Source organism: Nannospalax galili, unplaced genomic scaffold, assembly GCF_000622305.1.
Source record: "Nannospalax galili isolate Female #2095 unplaced genomic scaffold, S.galili_v1.0 scaffold212, whole genome shotgun sequence".
Lineage (NCBI taxonomy): Eukaryota > Metazoa > Chordata > Mammalia > Rodentia > Spalacidae > Nannospalax > Nannospalax galili.
This window is the reverse complement of record NW_008333884.1, coordinates 4,210,931-4,232,429: the sequence shown is the minus strand read 5'-3', so window position 1 is coordinate 4,232,429 and position 21,499 is coordinate 4,210,931. Positions and strand designations below refer to the sequence as shown.

At 53.7% G+C, this 21,499-nt stretch overlaps 1 protein-coding gene across 6 annotated transcripts in view; it reads left to right on the top strand.

Moving 5' to 3' along the window:
• Nucleotides 1-21,054, top strand: part of Cluh (clustered mitochondria homolog) — a 24,022-nt gene extending 2,968 nt beyond the window's left edge. The window contains exons 2-27 of one of the 6 annotated variants that reach the window (XM_029561465.1): nucleotides 3,743-3,754; nucleotides 6,911-7,107; nucleotides 7,642-7,813; nucleotides 8,771-8,914; nucleotides 9,080-9,204; nucleotides 9,292-9,446; nucleotides 9,547-9,672; nucleotides 9,978-10,125; nucleotides 10,312-10,404; nucleotides 11,315-12,009; nucleotides 13,182-13,405; nucleotides 13,578-13,679; nucleotides 13,839-13,939; nucleotides 14,555-14,707; nucleotides 14,790-14,852; nucleotides 14,969-15,213; nucleotides 15,487-15,571; nucleotides 15,717-15,870; nucleotides 15,946-16,085; nucleotides 16,873-16,953; nucleotides 17,030-17,155; nucleotides 17,255-17,376; nucleotides 17,612-17,705; nucleotides 17,792-17,926; nucleotides 18,014-18,087; nucleotides 19,588-21,054. In XM_029561465.1, the coding sequence (XP_029417325.1) occupies nucleotides 3,743-3,754; nucleotides 6,911-7,107; nucleotides 7,642-7,813; nucleotides 8,771-8,914; nucleotides 9,080-9,204; nucleotides 9,292-9,446; nucleotides 9,547-9,672; nucleotides 9,978-10,125; nucleotides 10,312-10,404; nucleotides 11,315-12,009; nucleotides 13,182-13,405; nucleotides 13,578-13,679; nucleotides 13,839-13,939; nucleotides 14,555-14,707; nucleotides 14,790-14,852; nucleotides 14,969-15,213; nucleotides 15,487-15,571; nucleotides 15,717-15,870; nucleotides 15,946-16,085; nucleotides 16,873-16,953; nucleotides 17,030-17,155; nucleotides 17,255-17,376; nucleotides 17,612-17,705; nucleotides 17,792-17,926; nucleotides 18,014-18,087; nucleotides 19,588-19,783 (3,962 nt within the window). In that variant the 3' untranslated portion in view covers nucleotides 19,784-21,054. Of the gene's footprint in view, nucleotides 1-462; nucleotides 553-3,219; nucleotides 4,363-4,451; nucleotides 4,703-5,952; nucleotides 5,965-6,910; nucleotides 7,108-7,641; nucleotides 7,814-8,770; nucleotides 8,915-9,079; nucleotides 9,205-9,291; nucleotides 9,447-9,546; nucleotides 9,673-9,977; nucleotides 10,126-10,311; nucleotides 10,405-11,314; nucleotides 12,010-13,181; nucleotides 13,406-13,574; nucleotides 13,680-13,838; nucleotides 13,940-14,554; nucleotides 14,708-14,789; nucleotides 14,853-14,968; nucleotides 15,214-15,486; nucleotides 15,572-15,716; nucleotides 15,871-15,945; nucleotides 16,086-16,872; nucleotides 16,954-17,029; nucleotides 17,156-17,254; nucleotides 17,377-17,611; nucleotides 17,706-17,791; nucleotides 17,927-18,013; nucleotides 18,088-19,587 lie in introns of those variants that run through there. The other 5 variants (XM_029561464.1, XM_029561463.1, XM_008828816.3 and 2 more) reach the window with 5 other exon arrangements.
• The last annotated feature ends 445 nt before the right edge of the window (nucleotides 21,055-21,499 follow it).

Sequence of the window (21,499 nt, the reverse complement as noted above, 5' to 3'; positions counted from 1 at the left end):
GTCCGCCGCCCTCCCTCCGCTCCAGGCCCCGGTGCATCTCTCTGGGCCCTTCATTCGGCCGCCCCTGCCCTGAAGGTCACCTTCACTGTCGCCCCCCGCCTACGGCCCTGACTCCGCACGTGGGGTCCCTGGAAGGGCAGCCGTGGCGGACACACGCGCGTCAGATCGCGAGGACACGTGCGGGACACCGCGGCTCATGGCGGGGTCCGCCGCCCTCCCTCCGCTCCAGGCCCCGGTGCATCTCTCTGGGCCCTTCATTCGGCCGCCCCTGCCCTGAAGGTCACCTTCACTGTCGCCCCCCGCCTACGGCCCTGACTCCGCACGTGGGGTCCCTGGAAGGGCAGCCGTGGCGGACACACGCGCGTCAGATCGCGAGGACACGTGCGCGCACACGCGGTTCAGTTTCAGGGTGCGCCGCGGCCATAGACAGCGGCCCCACCCCCTGCGCGCCCCGGCTCGGGTAGCTCTCGGGGCCAGGGTCACTGACACTTTCGGCCCAACCTCCGTCTGGTCCTCATCCTTGACATTCCTGTACAGCAGCGCTGCAGTCCTGTGAGTGAGGTTCAGTTTGACGCTGCTCAGGCTTGGACTATGGGAAGAGTGCAAGTTGGGGTGTGTGTGTTTATGGGGGGGTGTTTCTCTGGTTCATTCTGAGAGACAAGATCTTAGTCCTCCTAGGTCTTCATCTTCAGGCTCTGATCTTTGTTCTTTGAGGTGTTGGCTTCCACCTGATTTTTTTGGGGGGGTGTCTGCCTGTATATGGGGGCAAGTTCTTTGGCAGGGGAGGTGTTTGTGCCAGAACTTGATCATTAACCTGCCTTATTGCGAAAAGTGGGTCAGACCAGAGCTGCTGTTTTTAAGGCAAAGGTCGATAGTGTGGAGTGGAGCTCCCAGCACACCCCCATGGGGGCTGTGTGGAAGTGACTTTGGGAGTGGCTGAGGCTTGTCTAGGGGTGGGGCCTACTTGTCTTTCACCTCCCTTGGCTTTTTCTGTTATTTTCATCTTGCCTCAAACTCCAGCCTTGAGGTGGAAAGCCCTTTCCCAGGGCCTTACTTTCCTTCAGTGTCACACTGGTCCTCTCTGCCCTGGGTGGCAGTGGGAGTGCACACCCACACTTATCACCTGTTCCCCTCATCACCTAGGGCTTGCGATCTTCATCTTCTGTCCCAGCTTTAGTGAACAGACTAGGGCTGACTTGGGAGTCAGGATGGGCCTAACACTTGCTAGGCTATTTGGCTCTATCCCCCAGCACAGCACATTTAATACTTTGCCTGGAGAAGGATAGAGAAATGCTAAAACTCTCAGCAGACCATGCTGCTGTGTTTCTAAATCCATGGGCAGGCTGTTTTCCCCTTTATCAAAGAGATCTGAAGAGATGAAGCGACTTGTCCAAGGTCACAGTGATTTCATTGTTGAGGGAAGCATTTGTGTTTCTAGCTGGTGGCCAGCATACCAAGTTTACCCCAGCCTAGAATATGCTGGCTTGCAGGTTTGAATCATGTATGTGAATTGGAGCTTAGGAGAGGAGAATGGTGGAGGATTTCTTTGAGTACCCAGAATGAGGCTCCCTTCTTAGCTGTGTGCTGAGGGGTTCATTCTGCGGGGAGCTGGGTCAGGGACAGGGCACAGCTGTTCATCTTGGGGACACAGGGCTTTCTAGTAGGTAGGACCTTGGCTCCTGTATCCCTGGGAAGGTAGTATAGATAACTGAGACCCACTGCAGCCAACTTGGATCTGTTCAAAGAAAGAAACGTTAATGGAGTCCCCCCTCCCCCATCCCTGGGCAGGCTTCCACATGGGCATCAGAACTCAGCCCCCTGACCTCACACTATCTCTGGAAGCTCTCCAGTACCTATGGAGGAGGGGATCGGTTATCTTCTTAGGAATAAGGCAGCTTTTAGGGGTTAAGAGAACAGGCAGGTTTTTCAGGTTCACAGTGGTGTGTCAAGTTCCTTCCTGTAGGGGAAGGCTCCCTGGAGTTGAGGCCCAGCAGGGAGGAGAAGGGGACTGGTAGACAAGGGAAGAATTTAGGGGTTTATAAGGTTCCCAACAGGATCTTAAAGCTCTTCTCTTGAATGGAGCCTGGGTGGACAGTAAACTAGTTTTGGACCTTGAAGACCTGCTTCTGGCTTGGGTGAGCAGGAAGTAGGCACACAAGTGTTCTTGTCTCCAGGTCTTCCATAGGCTGCCTGTTGCCTCTATCCTGGGCCTTGAAGCCCTGAGTTCCTAAGATGGGGTGATATACCTTTTGCGGTTCTCTCTTACTGCAGCCTCACCTGCTGAGGCTTTAGCTAGGGTGTGGCCCTGGCATGGTTTCCTGAGAGACTGTTAGGCTAGGGAGTACACAGAGGCTACTAGGGGTCACCTAAGATTTCTTTTTTTGTTGTTTTTTTTTTTTTTGAGACAGGGTCTCCCTGTAGCCCCAGCTGTCCTGGAACTCACTATGTAGACCGGGCTGGCCTTGGACTCACAGAGATCTGCCTTTCTCTGCCTCCTGAGTGCTGGGACTACAGGCGTGCGCCACTACGTCCGGCAAGATTTCTTTGTAACTCCTGTCTGTGGCCACTTGTGGCCAGTGGCATTCCTGTGCTCTGAGGTCTGGGTTGTACATGCTTTGTCTTTCCACTCTGATCTGCCCTGTGGACACCTGCAGGAGGTTTAAGTTAGCTGTTTGGATAGTTGTCGCCAGTCTGCAGAGGACGGCCTTCTCTTTCTCTTCACCTTTCCCTAAAGCCCTGGTCCCTGGAGGTGCTCCTGGTATCTGAGAGCAGGGGAGTTGAGACCTGGGGGGAAATCTCATGACTGGAGACAGATGTACCACTTGGACTGAGTCCTTAGGCTTCCAGGAGGATGGTACTGCTGCAGCCTGCCCTCCCTCCCCCAGCATGACAGTGGATTGTACTGTGGAAGTGATACTCAAGAGTCCTGGGTCTGGGCTTCTGACACACCTGCCTTTTTCTTCTCTTGGCTCCCCTCTCTTTCCTTCTGTGACCTCAGACAGCTCTCTGTCTTAGGTAGCCTTATGGAGCCTCAGTTTCCTTGAGTGAGATGGTGATCTGATTCTGGCCTTGCTAGGGACTGGGTTTGGAGTGAGCACTGGCTCAATGGGATTAAGAATGGAGATGGTATTGGCATCCTCTGGGCTTATTGCCAGGCTGCCTGTTCGCCTCCCAGGGTTAGCGTGTGCTGGGAAGTGGGTAGAAGAAGGGCTCTGTTTGGGCCTGGCTCTTGCCTAAAATTATAATGGGAGGACTAGAACTTCCCAGGGCTAAAGAGAACATCTGCTTCGCTGTCCCTGGAACAGGAGGGAAGGGGGCTTGGAGACAGAGCCTGGCTCCCTACACCCCTGCTGTTTAGTATGGATGCTGGAGCAGTACTAACTGGGCCATGGCAACAAGTCAGAGGCCTGGCGAGGCTGGACATGCTGCTTCTCCACAGCCCAACGGCCTTCGGCCTCTTGCTGCCGCTGCCAGCTCTGTTTTCCCCAGGGGAGTCATTTGATTTTCTTCTGGCAGCGCACAGGCTGCTGGGAAGAGAAGAGGGAGCCTGCCAGCTTCTGGATGCAACCTGGAGGCCTGGGGCATGGGTGCAGTTGTCCTCTGGGAGATTGGGGGCCCATCCCCCTCTCACTAGAACCAGTGACTCTCAGGAAGGGGCCAGCTGCCGGGTCACCTGCAGGGGGCAGCAGGAGCCCAAAGCCTCAGCCAGCCCCTTGACCTAGGAGGAAGGCAGGGTGCTCAGTGTCGGCAGCTGGTGGACAGGGGGCGGCTACCTCATGGCCTGGGCTGGGGTCTGTGCCAGCTGTTGTTGGCAGCTGGCTGAAGCGGTCCTGCCCACTGCCATTGGGGTTGGAGCTGAGAAGACTCCCTTGCTGAGTCCTGCCCCTGCCAGCCAGTCCCCCAGGCTTTCCATCCTGAGGGGCCCAGGTACCCCAAATGCTGGGTTCTCTTGCTTCCCTAATGGCTTTCCTAGCAGTGCCCCCCTTTCTGAGGGGTTTAGGGAGGTGGGCATAAGTGCTGACAGCAGTTGCCTCCAGGGTCCTGGAACCACTGGGGCCTCCTGGCCCACAGATGTCCTTCTAGTTGACCTTGAGCAGAATGCGAGGCAGGGGGAGTGTGCCCTTTCCAGAGCTGCCCCAGCAGGCCTGGCCCCGCTGAAACCTGAAGCCAGCCTGAGTTCCAGCCCTGGGAGCACCAACCCTGAGCCGACCAGCTGCATTAGGACAAGGGTGGCAGCAGAGGCCGGAACAAGGGACACAGGCAGCAATGGGCCTGGGCCTGGGCAGGGGCACCGGCTGCCTCACTGCTATGGCAGTCCTGAAACTCCAGAGCCAAGACAAGCGCAGCTGCTGACTATACCAGGTGGGCTGTGGGGCTGTGTGGACCCAACGGCTGCCCAGGGTGATCACTTGTCCCTGAACTGGTGGTGGGGAGACCTTCAAGGCCCCTTAGAGAAAATGAGGGGGAGGACTAACTGTCCTGGAGAAGAGGAACTAACCACATTCCCTTGAATTTGTCTATACCTGGCTGTAGGATCCTGGGCTAGGAAGGGCGGGGACCGGGACCGGTTTGCCTTTTTTCCCTCCTCCTTCTTTGTCCTCCCTATTCCAGACACCCCAAGGAGCATAGGTTGTCTGTTGAGGTCCAGGCCTGACTGCCCACTTTTGGATCGCTAGAGCTCAAAACTAGGGCTCTGCCTTGGGTAAGGGTCTTTCCAGCTTCTCCCTCCATCCTGGAGGCTTATCAGCCTCCAGAGCCATCTCTAGGTACCCAGTGAGGGGAAGTTTCTTCTATCTGTATCTCTTTTGTTGCTCTTAGCAACCTAGCTAGCCACCACTGCCCTTCTATCCTTGTCTGCTCTGTCCTTAGAGCCAGGTAAGGGTTCACTAGGGTGTGGGAGAAGGTTGTTCATTTCTAAGGGCTGAGGCCTCCTGGCCTGGTGCTGCTAGGTCACTGAAAGGGGCCTTCTTGGTTTGGTTTAGGTTGGTTTAGTTTATGAGATGTCTCTTATGTAGCTCTGGTGGGCCTCAAGCTTGGTGTGTGGACCAGACTGGCCTTGAACTCACAGAAATCTGCCTGCCTCTGCCTCCCAAGTGCTGGGATTACAGGCATGGGTGAAAGAGGCATTCTGTGAGTCCTGTGGTTCTTGGGTTGCACTCCTGGATTGGAGAGGGGCTGATGGGGGCAGAAGGGGTCAGACACCATTGTTGGAGGTCCATACCAGAGGATGGGTATGTGTGGGCTGTGGGAACCTGGGATACACTCTGACTCAGTGGCCATGGGCCAGGCTCCAGCTCTTTCTAGGCTTCAATCACACTTATTTGGGATAAGGTCCTATATCTGAAATCCTGGAGGCCCTGTTTACCAACTACCAACCTGAAGAGTACAGGGAAAGGCAAGAGGTTTCTCCCCAAATCCCCTGGTATGCCTCTGTAGTTTGAGTCAGCCTGTTTCCTTGAGGCTCTTGCTCTGTGGACAGCTATGGGCAGCTTTGAGGCTGTATACCCTATCCTCACTGCTGGTAGCAGGGTAGGGAAGGGACCAGGGCTCTAGATGGACTGGGCTGACATCCAGAGCATATCTGTTGTCTAGAAGGAGACCCAGCCCTACTCAGAACTGGGACTGTGGGACTGCAAGGCAAGGGGGTCACTCTGGCCAACAGGCAGATGCTGAGGCCAAGGTCTTTGTCTGCCATGTGAATATCCAGGCAGGCTGGAAGAGAGGAGGTCCTTGGTCCCCCAGGGTTGGAGAGGCCTCTCCTTTATTCTCCTTAGTGCCTGAGGACAAATGGGAAGTTTTGTCACCTGCTCCTCTCTCTCCTCACAGCTCGTTAAATTAGGTGTTGTTCACAAATACTGGGCTTGACTATAAGTTAGCAGTAATTACTTTGCTGTCTTTTCATTGAGCCAGGGCATGACAGCGTGAATGAAGCAGAATGGCTTCTGGAGGCAGTGAATGGGGCTGGTACTTCTGCCAGCAGGGGTCATTTGGGATGACTTTGGATTTCACCTGGGCCTTGAGATGAGTTGGAATTTGCCCGATGGAACAGTATACTGTGGGTGATAGAATGATCCAGCAGGAATGATTGTGTGTGCATGTGTGTGTGTGTGTAAGGGGCGGGGTCATAAGCCAAAACAGGTGAGAGGGAATGCTGGCTCAAATTTGAGCCTTGTCAACAGAGGTTTATTAGAAGGATTCCAAATAGTGCTCTTGAAGTTGGAGAATTGCTTGCCCCAAAGCCATGGCTGCAGAGGCCAACAGTACCCAGGGGTCAGGTTGGAGGTTTAGGTTGGGTGACTGGATAGAAGGGAGGACTTCAGAGAACAGGGATTGATCTGTGTGAGATGATGAATTCCATCAAGATGAGCCTTTGGTGGTATCTAAGGGATAGTCACATGTCTGCCTGGGTAGCAGTTGCCACTGTTGTGAAGCTTGAGCCAGGCCAGCACTGGCTATGTGGGCTTGTAGGCAGAGGGTATCTAAAGTCATATGAGAGGAGAGGTGCAGTGAGAGGCTGGGGCCCAGCCCACACCTAGAACGATCTGGATAGGATAGAGGTAGAATAGGGAGATGAGAGTGCTTTGTTGATTTAGGAAGAGAAGGAGGTGAACCATGATGTAGTTAGCGCTAGAGAGGGTCTGTGGGCTTGGCCCTGTATGGCACTGTGACCCTGGGGAGGAGCATACTTGGGAGGAATCCCAGCTGGTGGGGTAAGGAACAGTGGGTGGAAAGGGAGGACACAGAATGTGGAAAGGAAAAGGTGGTGGTCTGCAGTGGGGAGGGCCAGTGTTAGGGTTAGGACTGAGTCTTGCAGGTCCATAGAGCACACTCCCAACTGGATGTGTAAGGTGGACAGCCCCATCTGCCCAGTTAGGCCCATTTGACTCAGCTTGTTTCTCACCTTCTCCAGAGACCCCCTCAGTCATGCTGTTGAATGGGGACTGCTCAGAGAGCTTGAAGGAGGGGACAGCTGAGCCACCCAGGGAAAATGGAGTGGATGAGGGTGAGCATGGAGATGAGACCACTGGACAGGAAGTCATTGTAATTCAGGACACAGGCTTTTCTGTGAAGATCCTGGCCCCTGGCATCGAACCCTTTTCCCTGCAGGTAAGATGAAGGCATGCTGGGGACCAGGTTTGAGCCTGCTGGAGAGGAGCCTTTACTTATGCTGGGCCTGTGGGCAGGAAGCTGAGAGTCCTGGGTCTTGCTCAGGGTCTGAGCTAGTGTGGTTGATGAGAACATTGAGTCTAGGTTCAAGTCATTGCCCCATTCCTGGAGGACAACCACCAGTAGGGACTGGGAAGGCCAAAGCCACTTCCTCTGGGGACCTTGCTTTTGCTTTCCTGGTTCCTCCACTCTCTGGCACTGTTGGGGAATTGCTCTTGGGCTCTATAAGTAGTTTAGGCCTGGGAAACCAGGACCAGGCTCTTGTTTAGTAAGCTCACACGTTTCTACAAAAATATGTAAGCCACCATGGTATGCTGGATAGGCCTGGAATTGAAAAACTTAAAAAGTAGCAAACTGAGTGTTTGGGTATTTATTCTAGGAACCCAGGTACTTTGGCCTGGGAACAAAGAAGTATACTCTTGGTTCCTGCTGTGTGACTTCTCACCGAGATTGCTGTGGCTTTTTCCCTGGCAGGTATCGCCCCAGGAGATGGTGCAGGAGATTCACCAGGTGCTCATGGACCGTGAAGACACATGTCACCGTACCTGCTTCTCGCTGCACCTGGATGGCAACATGCTGGACCATTTCTCAGAGCTGCGTAGTGTTGAGGGACTGCAGGAGGGCTCAGTGCTCCGAGTGGTGGAAGGTCAGTCTAGATTAAGCTGCTGGCTTGCCAGGGAAGGGCCCCAGAGTTAGGTCAAACAGTGCACCACACACCACTGCTGGTGTCTGCCTCCCAGCTGAGCATGTGGAGCTGGGACTAGAGGATAAGTTTGCTGCTCAGGTTGTCATACCCTTCCCCTCTATTGATGGCCTTCAGGATAAGACCAGTCTCCATTCTGAAAACAGCCAGTCCCAAACTAGACTCAAAATCAGCCTATCTAAAAAGATAAGTGTTACCTCATTGGGAACCTCAAAAGATTTATAGCTCTTGAGGGGAAAGTCAGCCCATTGTAGAGCCAGCTGCTTTAGTATGGTGAGATTTACCAAATGGTTACTAAAGAAAAGTTTCTGTAGCAGCTCAGAGGGAATTCCCAGGGACTGTCAACTTCTTAAGTGCAAATGTGGAAGCCAGTATATCTTTTATCCCAGTACTCCAGAAGCAGAGGCTAACCTGGTCTACATAGTGAGCTCCATACCAGTCAGGGATACCAGTGAAACTATGTCTTTTTAAAAAAAAAAAAAAAAAAAAAAAAAGGCCAGGCATAATGTTATACTCCTTTAATCTTTAATCCCAGTACTTGGGAGGCAGAGGCAGGTGGATCTCTGAGTTCCAGGCCAGCCTGGTCTACATAATGAGTTCCAGGCCAGCTGGGGCTACAGGGGGAGACCCTGTCTCAAAAAGACCAAAAAAAAAAAAAAAGAGCAAAGCTGGGCATGGTGGCTCCTGCCCCTGATTTCAGCACTTGGGAGGCTGAGGCAGGAACAGCACAAAGAATAGCCTGACTACATAGCTTCAGGATAGTCTGAGCTACAGAGAGAGACCCTGTCTCAAAATTTCAAAATAGCACCCACCCACCATACTAGCACCTTGCAGTCTCCTCTGAGCAAGGCAGGTTGTTCTAGTCCCGCCCTGGTAACATCCTGCCCCTCTTTCTGGCAGAGCCATACACAGTACGTGAGGCCCGAATCCACGTGCGCCATGTCAGAGACCTCCTCAAGAGCCTGGACCCATCTGATGCCTTCAATGGAGTTGACTGCAACTCCTTGTCTTTCCTGAGTGTCTTTACTGATGGTGACTTAGGAGGTGCGGGAAACATTGGGGCGTGGGCTTGGTCAGAAGGGCAGTGAGTGAAGAGGCCAAGGGCTTGCAGGTCACCCTCATTGGTGGCTGAAGCAGAGGCCAACTAGGGCCACATTGAGTCAGGGAGATAGTTGGCTCCTGACTGACCACCAGCCTTGGGTCCCTCAGACAGCGGGAGGCGGAAGAAAGCCTTGGAGATGGACCCAATCGACTGCACGCCACCAGAGTATATATTGCCAGGGAGCCGGGAGAGGCCACTGTGTCCCCTGCAGCCTCAGAATCGTGACTGGAAGGTAAGATTTCTGGGTGCAGTGTGGAAGTAAGGTCCTGGTGGGGGGACCCCAAGAGACCTGTCTCCTCATACTTGGCCATTTCTGCAGCCTCTGCAGTGTTTGAAAGTGCTTACCATGAGTGGCTGGAACCCACCCCCTGGGAACCGCAAGATGCATGGAGACCTCATGTACCTGTTTGTGATCACCGCTGAGGACCGGCAAGTCAGTATCACTGCATCTACACGGGGCTTCTACTTGAACCAGTAAGTCCCTGTTGGCCGCCCATGTGCTCCTGGCATATCCCCCTGTTCTGGGTCTGAAGACAAACACTTGGCACCTGCTTAGTGACCACTCTCTCTGCAGGTCCACAGCCTACCATTTCAATCCCAAGCCTGCCAGCCCCCGCTTCCTCAGCCATTCCCTAGTGGAGCTGCTCAACCAGATCAGTCCGACCTTCAAAAAAAACTTTGCTGTGCTGCAGAAGAAAAGGTAGCACCTTTGTACCAGTTCTTTCCTGCCCTGTCTCTCGTCATATAGGCTGGAACTTAAACCTGCCAGCCTGAACATCAGCACCTCTGCCTGAAGAAGTGGTGCCCCAGTGTCCACGAGTCCCTGGTTCAAGAGGGCAACAGCCCTCGGAGAGGTGCCCATTTACTTCTCTCTGTCTTCAGGGCAGCATCTCTTGAGTAGGAAATGCTAGGATGGTGGGGGCCTCCTTCGTAGAAGAGGAGCTCACAGCTGAACTCTTGAGCTTGAAAGGGCTATCCCATCTCCCCATTCCCCACCTGCCACAGGGTCCAGCGCCACCCGTTCGAGAGGATTGCCACCCCATTCCAGGTATACAGCTGGACAGCCCCCCAGGCAGAGCATGCCATGGACTGCGTGCGTGCTGAGGACGCCTACACCTCGAGGCTGGGCTATGAGGAGCACATTCCTGGACAGGTGCCACCCAGCCCCTCCCTCCTGGCAGTTCTCCCTGGCCAGGCTGGTTCTGTACACCTTTCAGGAAGCTACCTCTATTCACTAGGGAGTCGGGGCCCTGTTTGTGGGGAAGTGAATGAGAGAATTGTTCAGAGCAGGTCAGGAGACACAGGCTGAGCTGCATCTGCTTCCCTGGCCCCTCTGTAGACCCGGGACTGGAATGAGGAGCTGCAGACAACAAGGGAGCTGCCCCGCAAGAACCTGCCTGAGCGATTGCTTCGAGAGCGAGCCATATTCAAGGTGACCACAGCCCCTTGTGACTGACTGGCAGCTTCAGGCCCACCTGCTAATTGGGCTTGTATGTGGCAGAAAAGTGTCAGTCCTCTGGAGGTAGATCAGGGTACTTGCAGGGTATCTCAATCTCTGCTACCCAGAAGACCAATCAAGATCCTTTCACTTCATTGAGACTTTGAGTCCTTAAGATGGAGAGGGACCCAGTTCTCATTGGATGTGGCAAGGTCCACCCATCCTCCTGTCTTCCAGTGATCATATGTGGCCCTCACCTAGGTACATGCTGCCCCACTGAGCAGGAGCACATTAGTGTAACTTTTTTTTTTTTTTTGGTCTTTTTGAGACAGGGTCTCCTGTAACCCCAGCTGGCCTGAAACTCACTCTGTAGACCAGGCTGGCCTGGAACTCACTATGTAGACCAGGCTGGCCTGGAACTCACCATGTAGACCAGGCTGGCCTGGAACTCACAGAGATCTGCCTGCCTCTGCTGGGATTAAAGGCATGTGTCACCACGCCCAGCATTAGCATCCCATTTAAAAATTTTTATTTTGTTATTTCTTTTTAATGTGTGTGTGTGTGTATGTGTGTGTGCGCGTGCTCTCTTTCCGTCATAGATCCAGAGATTGCACTCAGATCACCAGACTTGGTGGTAGGCACCTTTACCCTGCTGAGCTGTCTCGACAGCCCCAATATTCCCTTTTAATTCCTAAGCTCTGCTTTCTCAGTAGAGGTGTTTAGGATTCGAACAGTTTTTGGAAAATGGTGTTCTTGCCGTTTTCTAAATCAGAGGAAACAAAAGCTAGAGTCCCTTGGCTCCAGGGTTGGCCTGGCTGCTGTCATTACGTGGACCAGGTTGGCTGCGCCTTGATACTCTTGTTCATGAGGCCTGTCTCATTCTCCCAACCTTGGCCTTTCCCAGGTGCACAGTGACTTCACGGCGGCAGCCACAAGGGGCGCCATGGCAGTTATTGATGGCAATGTGATGGCCATCAACCCCAGTGAAGAGACCAAGATGCAGATGTTCATCTGGAACAATATCTTCTTCAGCCTGGGCTTTGATGTCCGTGACCACTACAAAGACTTTGGTGGGGATGTGGCAGCCTATGTGGCACCCACAAATGACCTGAATGGTGTGCGCACATACAATGCTGTGGACGTGGAGGGACTGTACACACTTGGTACAGTGGTAGTGGACTACCGGGGCTACCGTGTTACAGCTCAGTCCATCATCCCTGGCATCCTGGAGAGGGACCAGGAGCAGAGTGTCATCTATGGCTCCATTGACTTTGGCAAGACAGTGGTGTCACACCCACGCTACTTGGAGCTGTTGGAGCGCACCAGCCGGCCTCTCAAGATCCTGCGGCACCGCGTGCTCAATGACCATGATGAGGAGGTGGAGCTCTGCTCCTCGGTGGAGTGCAAGGGCATCATTGGCAATGATGGTCGTCACTACATCCTTGATCTGCTACGTACCTTTCCACCAGACCTCAACTTCCTCCCTGTGCTTGGTGAGGAACTGCCTGAGGAGTGCACACGTGCTGGCTTCCCCCGCACCCACCGACACAAGCTGTGCTGTCTGCGCCAGGAGCTGGTAGATGCCTTTGTGGAGCATAGGTGAGAAGGGGCTACTGTGGGTGTACGCACCTGGCCAGCTGTGTTAGGACCATGGTCTATTCTGAGGAAGATTCTGGAAGGGAGAAGCTCTGGCCTGCTTTCTAGAGCCAGGATGTGGCAGCCTATGTGGCACCCATGATTACCCTCGCCTCCTCCTGTCCCAGGTCTCCAGGTGCAAAAATTCAACACCTTTGTTAGTTGCAGGCTAGCAAGTGGCTAAACCAATGCTCTCAGCAAAGTGGTCCTGGTCTTTTAAGGAGCATTTGAAATCTGATGGGATGGTTTTGACTGGGGCTGGGGCGATGACTCAGTGGATAAGAGCACTTGCTGCTCAAACATGAGAACCTAAATTCACATCCAAAACTCACATAAAAGGCTGTGCATGGTCACATGTGCCTATAACTCTTGTGCTGGGGTAGGGGTCGGGGGTGGAGACAGGCTGGTTACCCGGACTTGCTAGCTGCTAGACAGGGTTCGATGAGATACCCTGTCTTAAGGGAATAAGGCATGGAGTGATAGAGCCAGGACACAGAGTGTCCTCTGGACTCCATGTGCACATGTACCACAAATACACCAGACAATACAAAGACACACAAACTGTCACAGTGCAGTGGCTGGGAAGTGGGGCTTAAGGTGTTGGGTGTTGCTGGCATGGAATGCTTAGGAGTCTGCCCTGCAATGTCTCATGCCATGATGAACTCTTTTCCAAATGTCAGTGCCCTCCTGTTGCTGTCACTGTTGAGAACCCTGGTCTATAGCTCCTCACCTACCCCTATGTACCCCAGCTGTCTTCCCAACTGAGGAGAGCTTCGTGGGGTTTTGTTTAGTTTTAATTTTGAGTCAGGGTCTTGCTGTGTAACATAGACTGGCCCCAAACCAAGATCCTCCTCTCAGCCTCCCCAGTGCTAGGATTATAAATATGCAACACTATACTTTGGTTTTGCTGTGACCTGCTACCTGACAGGGTTGCTAGGCTGGCACACGCATGCATACACTCATACATGCACACTAGGTGGGCTGTGTCCCCATGCCTAGAGGGTGTCCAGTTCCAACATTTCTTAACTCCCAGAGGCCCTGGAACTTAGCTCCGGCTCTTACAGCCAGCCGAGCCACCAAGTCAGGAAAGTTTGCTGCTTTCCCACCTCTGTTTTGTCCTGTGTGTGTCACTCTAGGTACCTGCTCTTCATGAAGCTGGCTGCCTTGCAGCTGATGCAGCAGAAGGCCAGCAAGGTGGAGACCCCCACATTCTTAGAGAATGGTGGTCCCTCTTCAGTGGAGGCCAAGTCTGCAGACCCTCTACGACCTGAGGCAGGAAGTGAGGAGGAGGGTGGTGGTGCTAGTGGACTGGCCAAGGTGAAGGAGCTGGCAGAGACCATCGCCTCAGATGACACCTCGGGTAGGGCTGCTATGCATGTTAGGGAGCGCTAAGCCTGTCCTAGGAGCTTGTCTTAGTTAGGGGTGGCTCATGATCACTGAGAGAGGCATGCAGACATCCCTGCAGCAGTCTGGGAGGCGAAAGGCTCAGGTCAGCACAGCCCCACCTCCCATCTTCTCTGTTTCCACAGTAGACCCTCGGAGCCGAGAAGTGATCCGCAATGCCTGCAAGGCTGTCGGCTCTATCAGCAGCACAGCCTTCGATATTCGCTTCAATCCTGACATCTTCTCACCAGGCAAGTGGGGGTATAATCAGTGAAGAAGCTGTGCAGGCAGGGGCAGATCATCATAGAGTGGACTCGGGACCTTCAGTAGCAGTAGGCTCCCCTAAAGTGGTGTCTATCCTGGTCCTGCTATCCCCTGCTCAGCTCAAGCTGCCTACTCTCCCTCCCCAGGGGTTCGCTTTCCTGAGTCCTGCCAGGACGAAGTTCGGGACCAGAAGCAGCTGCTGAAAGATGCGGCTGCCTTCTTGCTCTCCTGCCAGATCCCTGGCTTGGTGAGGGGAGGGCGTGCTGAAGGGATGGGTGGGGGCTGCCAGGAGGGGCTCTTGCAGTCTGTGGTATCTCCTGTACTTCCCTCTCTGGACCATGTATAGAGTCTTTGCATAGCTGCTGCTTTAGCTCCTCCTAGCCTGTCAGGCCAGCAGGTCCACAAGATCAAGGGAGGCATCAGGCACAGGCTGTACCCTGTTGAGGCTGGGGTTATGGTCCTCTGAGTGCCGTAGAACAGAAGCCTAGGGTTTTCTGTCCAACTCAACCCACTGGCTTCCAGGTTGCCCTGGATCAGGTGCTATGCTCAGATTACTGACATCCAGGGCTGAGGTAAAAGGGAGTAAAGCTGTGGCTCTTTCCCACATGCTCAGATGAGCCTGTGCCACCTGTGGGTCTCAGTTCTTCACTCAGGGCCCAGGCTGTTTCCCTGGGACAGGGTGGCTGTGCTTGTTCCTTTTGCTTGTGTAGAAAGCAGGGAGGAGTTCCCATTCCCTTGTACCACTTTGTTTCCTTCACTCTTTCTGTCTGGGAGCCAGCCCCTTTCCCTTAGAGCCCCAGGGAAGACCCAGAGGTGTAGGGCAGAGGGCTGGGGCTGGCTTTGACCTGATGCAGCTCCACAGGTAAAGGATTGCACAGAGCACGCTGTACTGCCCATGGATGGGGCTACGCTGGCAGAGGTGATGCGCCAACGTGGCATCAACATGCGCTACCTGGGCAAGGTGCTGGACCTGGTGCTGAGGAGTCCAGCCCGCAACCAGCTAGACCACATTTATGTAAGTAGGTCTTGGGCTGGGAGATGGTGGCTTGCTTGAGATGCAGGCCTGGGGCTGACCAAGATTTCCTTTGAATCCTCAGAAAATTGGCATCGTAGAGCTCATCACACGCTCTGCCAAGCACATCTTCAAGACATATTTACAGGTGCAACCCTCCCCCACCTTGGCTTTGTGGGACCTCCTTGGTTGGCGTGGGGCCTGGCAAAGACCCTGGGTGGGGGCTCAGCACCCTCCTGACTTGAGTCAAAACTTCACTGTCAGGGAGTGGAGCTCTCAGGCCTCTCAGCTGCCATCAGTCACTTCCTGAACTGTTTCCTGAGCTCCTACCCTAATCCTGTGGCCCACCTGCCAGCTGATGAGCTACTCTCCAAGAAAAGGAACAGGAGGAGGAAAAATCGGCCTCCAGGGGCTGCAGACAACACTGCCTGGGCCGTCATGACCCCTCAAGAGCTCTGGAAGAACATCTGCCAGGAGGCCAAGAACTACTTTGACTTCACCCTCGAGTGGTGCGGGCACAAGGGGCATGGGATACCATAGGTGTGGGGTGCCAGGGGTAGTGGGTGCCAGGTGAAGCAGTACGCTGGGCTCCCAGGTAGCATCTAGGGCCTGCAGTCGCAGGGCAGTCGAGTGAGGTCAGTAGGAGTACTGGCATAGCTGTGTAGGACCACTGGCATGGGGAAGCAGGGCTGGGAGTGTTAGCTTTGAGCCCTAGAAGTTAGGCAGCCATCCAGAGGAGCAGTGGGTACAGGGCTGCTCAGGGCCCCCACTCCTACCCCTAGTGATTCTGTGGACCAGGCTGTGGAGACCTACGGGCTGCAGAAGATAACGCTGCTGCGGGAGATCTCCCTGAAAACTGGGATCCAGGTGGGCCCTCCTTCCCGGCTAGGGTCACAGGGCTGAGGGACGATGGCTTTCTTGGGGCGGCAGTCTATGGGCACCAAGCTGGTAGGTTGGGAGGTGCTGTCCTGTGTACAAGGTTGAGGCTGTGGGTGTTGGGCCTTGTCCGCAGATTCTCTTGAAGGAGTACAGCTTTGACAGCCGCCATAAGCCAGCCTTCACTGAGGAAGACGTGCTCAACATCTTCCCCGTGGTCAAGCATGTCAATCCTAAGGCCTCAGATGCCTTCCACTTCTTCCAGAGTGGGCAGGCCAAAGTACAGCAGGGTGCGTGGTGCTGTGGGCTGGTGGAGATGGGGCTTTCTCTTGCTCAGCCCTGACCTTGCTGTGGCTGATCTGCAGGCTTCTTGAAGGAAGGCTGTGAGCTCATCAATGAGGCCCTGAACCTGTTCAATAACGTGTACGGAGCGATGCACGTGGAGATCTGTGCCTGCTTGCGCCTACTAGCTCGCCTCCACTACATCATGGGCGACTATGCTGAGGTGCGTGGACTGTGGCACCCCTGGCTGTGGCCTGTCATTGGGGGCTGCATGAAGAGTCTGAGGATGCATTGTCATCCTCCTGTATTAACATATGGGTCCAGGCATGTGGAACTTGACCCCATTTTGGAGCAGGGAGGATGCTGCTCCCCTGGGCTTTCGGGTGGAGAGCAAGTGTGGAGTCCTGGGAGCCCCAAAATTGCTTCTTGTTTGAGCTGTGCCACCTCTCAACTCACTGTCCTTGGGGGAGCTCCGCAGCTGCCTGTGTTCTGATAAGGTGGATGTGACACAGGATCTGACTTCTCAGGGACATGGCAAGGGTAAATCCTGGGACCCTATGAGAACCATGGCACATGCGTAGCCTTCACAGGCCCTGTGGAGAAGGCCAGCAGAGAGTTTCTATTGTTTTTATAAACATTCTGTGTGCATATTCTGGCTGCCTTGTCGACCCCTAGGCTTTAAGAGTTTGTTTCTGGGGTTGGTATGCTTTAAGCCTCCTCTCTCAGTCAGAGGCTAAGTAAGAGCTTTTTAAATATTAATGTACTTTTAGTGCAGTCTATATGTGTTTGCATAGGTTTTGTTAGGGGAAGAAGACTTAAAACGATAGCGTTTTAGATGGTTTCAGTGCAGCATAAACCTCCATGGTCACAGCAGCTGGCTACCACCCCCTCTCTGCTGCCTTGGTGCGGAGAAAGGATGGATAGTGAAGGCCACACCAGGCTGTGTTGGGATTGCTCTGCCTTTGGCTGAGGGACAGTGTCCACCTGAGATTGATACCATCTCTTTCCAGGCCCTGAGCAACCAGCAGAAAGCTGTGCTGATGAGTGAGCGGGTGATGGGCATCGAGCACCCCAACACCATCCAGGAATACGTGAGTAGCCACCCTGGGATCAGTGCACAGGGTTGGGGCCTTCTGTTGCTCTGACCCACCATGGCCCCATCCACAGATGCACCTGGCCCTGTACTGCTTCGCCAGCAGCCAGCTGTCTACAGCCCTGAGTCTGCTGTACCGTGCTCGCTACCTCATGCTGCTTGTGTTTGGGGAAGATCACCCTGAGATGGCGCTGTTGGATGTGAGTGTCTAGGAGGCAGTGTAAAGCAAGGTGGGAATGAACACCAGCCTTCAGCTGAAGGGATGGGGGAAGCTGACCAGGTCCCCTCCCACTCTCCAGAACAACATCGGGTTGGTGCTGCATGGTGTGATGGAGTATGACTTGTCACTACGTTTCCTGGAGAATGCACTGGCCGTCAGCACCAAGTACCATGGGCCCAAGGCTCTTAAGGTGGCCCTCAGGTGAGGCTGTACTGGTCAAGACCCCCAGCAAAAATTTGGGTGGGTCAGGGGGTAGACCCAGTTCTGTCCTCGCTAATTTTTGCAGAAGTTTTCTGAAGCTCTACCTCACCTTGTGCACATGCCTTGTGTGGTCCCCTCAGGAGGTCTAGGGAGGAATCTAGAGCAGACTCCCTAGTCCTCAGAAGGCCTTTATCTCATGCACCTCCTTTGCTTCATGTACTGTGCTTTTTAACAGTCACCACCTTGTTGCCCGGGTCTATGAGAGCAAAGCTGAATTCCGGTCAGCCCTCCAGCACGAGAAGGAAGGCTACACCATTTATAAGACCCAGGTGGGCTTTGGTAGGAGTGGGGAGCTATGCCTGTTAGGCTGTGAGCAGCCCTGATCCCCTCTTGCTTTGGCCCCTACCCTCTCTAGCTGGGTGAGGACCACGAGAAGACCAAGGAGAGCTCTGAGTACCTCAAGTGCCTGACCCAGCAGGCTGTCGCCCTGCAGCGCACCATGAATGAGATCTACCGCAATGGTTCCAGCGCCAACATCCCACCCCTCAAGGTATGGCCCTGTGCTGAGTGAGTAGGCCTCGTGCCCTGGGCTCTTGGCAGGTCTCACTCACTGCTGGCTTTCCCCACTGCCCTTCAGTTCACAGCCCCCAGCATGGCCAGTGTCCTGGAGCAGCTCAATGTCATCAATGGCATCCTCTTCATTCCTCTCAGGTGAGGCCCTCCCTCTGCCACCCTCCCCACAATCTGGAAATCGCCCATAGGTTTTGTTTAAGTCATATTGACAAAGCTCGAACTTAAAAAGTGTAGACATGTAGACAGCAGTAAGAGGTCCCTTGCCTGTCATTCCTCCCAGACATTGCATAATGCTGCAAATGTATAACTAGAGTTCTCGGGGCTGGAGAGATGGCTCAGTGGTTAAGAGCACTGACTGCTTTTGCAGAGGACCTGGGTTCGATTCCCAGCACCCACATGGCAGCTACAAACCATCCTTAACTCCAGTTCCAAGGGAATCAAATGCCCTCTTTTGACCTCCACGGCACTACACGGGTGCACTCACATACATGCAGGAATACACTCACACACATTAAAGAAAAACAAAAAAAAACCCTAAAATGTATTAAAAAAAAAAAAGAAAAAAACTAGAGCCAGGTGTGGTGGCACACACCTTTAATCCCAGCACTCTGGCGGCAGAGGCAGGAGGATCTCTGTGAGTTCAAGGCCAGCATGGTCTACATAGTGAGTTCCTGGACAGCCAAGGCTATAGGGAGACCCTGTCTCAAAGACCAAAAAGAAAAACCAGCTAGAGTTCTCCTCCATTTGCCTTTTTTGAGACAATTAAACCCTGTAGCCCAGGCTACGTAACCTGGGCTATCCTAGAACTCATGGCAATCTTCCTGCTTCAGCCTCCTGAGTGTTGGGATTACAGGTGTGAGCCACCATGTTTGGCTTTATTTTCTTTCTTCCCAGGTAGAGTCTTTCTACCCAGGCTGGCTTCAAACTCATAACCCTTCTTCATAACTCTCATAACCCTCAGCTTGCTCAGTGTTGGAATTACAGTTGTATACCACAACACCTAGTTTCCTTTTAATGTTTTAGCACACTAGAACTTTTTGTTGCTGTTATTTTGAGATAGGATCTCATGTAGCCCAGGTTGGCCTCATTTGCTATGTAGCTGTGAGAATGGTCTTGAGCTCCTGTTCCTCCTGCCTTTACCTCCCAAGTGCTGAGATTCCAGGCATGTGGTACCATGCTTGGTGACTCTGGTGGTCTTTCATATCCAATACATACAGAATGACTCCATTCTCCCTCTAGTCATCTGCTCTTGCAGTGCATGGATGTGCCCTGTAAGCCAGCCTTTGAAAACTCCCCCATGGCTCTGGCAAATAGTGCTGCTTTGGGAACTCCTCCCTCCCTGAGTCCCTCCTGGATATGGGAGGTGGCGTTGGTGGGCCAGCAGTGGGAAGCTTCCTGCATGTGGTCTGTTGTAGGAAAGGACAAGTTGCAGATTTGAACTGGGTGGGAGGGTGAGTAGGAGTCATGCCTTAGCCGAATGCTCTGTTAAGAGCAGGGAACTTTCTGCCTTGGGAGGTACTGCCTGTTCCGCATGAAGCAAAGAGCTCAGTCAGGTCCCAAGTGTGAGTGTAAATCAATGCAAGCAGGGTGGCAGAGGGGCCCAGGCTGCTCTGACTCTACCCCCATCTTTCCACTCAGCCAAAAAGACTTGGAAAACCTGAAGGCCGAGGTGGCGCGGCGACACCAGCTCCAAGAGGCCAGCAGAAACAGGGATAAGGCCGAGGAGCCAGTGATCATGGCTACTGAGCCTGAGCCAGTGGGGGCCCCAGAGGATGTAGGCTCTCAGCCCCAGGCTGCCAAGGAGGACCCTTCTTCCTCGAGCTTGCAGGGATAGAAAAGGAGAGACAGTCAGCAGCCCCGTTACCCAACCATCCAGACTCCAGGAGACGGGGGCATTCCCAGCAGATTGGGAGAGGAAGTCAGCCTCTCCTCTTCCATGTTCCACCCCCACCCCACCCCAGCATTGGCCTGGGACCCTGGCCTGGCCTGCCTGCCCCCCAAAAGATGTTTTTGCACTGGTTCAATGAATATACGATGGAGAGACCCAATTGAAGACATGTGAACGGAGCGTGAGCATCAGCTCCAGCTGGGGGTCAGGTGCCCCTCAGGCCCCCTGTCCTCAAGCAGGTGTGTGTGAGTGCGTCCATGCCTGAGTGTCCTGCTCTGTCCTTCCTAAACTGTACATAGCCCCAGTCAGTTCTGAGTGGATGACGTGTAGATGCGATTTCTCAGGTCATTTGTATGTTTGACATTTTGGCTGCTGCTTTTGCTGCCACTACCCCTGGGCCCAGCCTGGCTTCAAGTCCAGGTTTAAGCCAAAAAAGATGGGGGGCTTTCCTGTGTCCTAGGAGGGGGAGCTAGAGCTCTGGCAGGCCTGGACAGTTGGGGTGCACTTTAAGTTTTGTGGCAAGATGAGAGCTGCAGTAGCGTTTCTGTGATTGGGCCTATAGCTCCAGGATGAGGGAAGCAGCCAGCAGTGGTGGACCCCCAGACATCCATGTGCCTGACCTTGCCCGTCCTTGGCCAAGCAGGGGAGGTGGCACTGCCACAGACTTTGACTTACCTCCCTGCTCCCTGTACCCCAAGTGGGCATAACCTTGGGGGCCAACAGTCTGAATGTATCTCTGCATTTTAACCTGAGCTGCCTAATGCACAGTGGGAGGTGGTTGGGTGAAGGGCTGGGGATCCAGGGCTCACCGGATCCCAGGGAAAGCGCCATGCACAGAGGAGTGATTGTTACCTCTGTGGAGCCAGGCTCCCTACTTGGTTCTTGCTACACAAGCACCTTCCATGAAGATCTCTGGGGTGGTGGGACCCCCACTTCCCTGGCTGCTCCCTCTCCCTGCCTGCCTGCATTGCTTCTCTGTGTCTGCTGTTCCTGGAGAAGAGGGCCACCCTGTAAACCTGAGGGAGCTGTTCCTGGTAGGGCCTCTGCTTGGGGCTTTGCTGGAGCTGCTAATGGAGTCTGTCCAGGCACCTTGTTTCAAAGGGAATGGGCATGAGCTAGGAAGCAAGGCATCCCCACAGCTATCAAGAAATTTTTCTTGTTTTTAAACCATCATGTCTTCATTTCACATTGGAATAAAGTGAGTTTTTGAAACCTGCTGCCCTAGACTCTCTTGTGCCCTCTGTGACCCTCAGAAATACTGCTGGAAGATAACTTATGTATGTATACATTAGGTCACATTCAAGGTAATGTGTATCAGGTTACTGAAGTGGGAGGAATGGGGGTGGAATGCTATCCAGTCAGCTTGATCTTCCTGTGAGCACTGTCACACAGTTGACAAGGCCATATGGGATAGGTGGGTTGTGGGCATGCAGGACTTGTTTTCTGAACATCTAACTGGCTGGGCATGTGCCTCTAACCTTTTCTTGCAGATTGGGCAGCACTCCTCAACACAACAAAGTTTGCATAGTGTGAGTTTTAAGAGTCAGCTGGTGCAGGGCTAATGAAGTGGAGGCCAACTAGGTGGACTTGAGGGGGGACAACCTGCCATAGCGTGGAAGGCACATGAGTACATGGTGGCTGCAGAGCAGGCAGGTCCTGGGC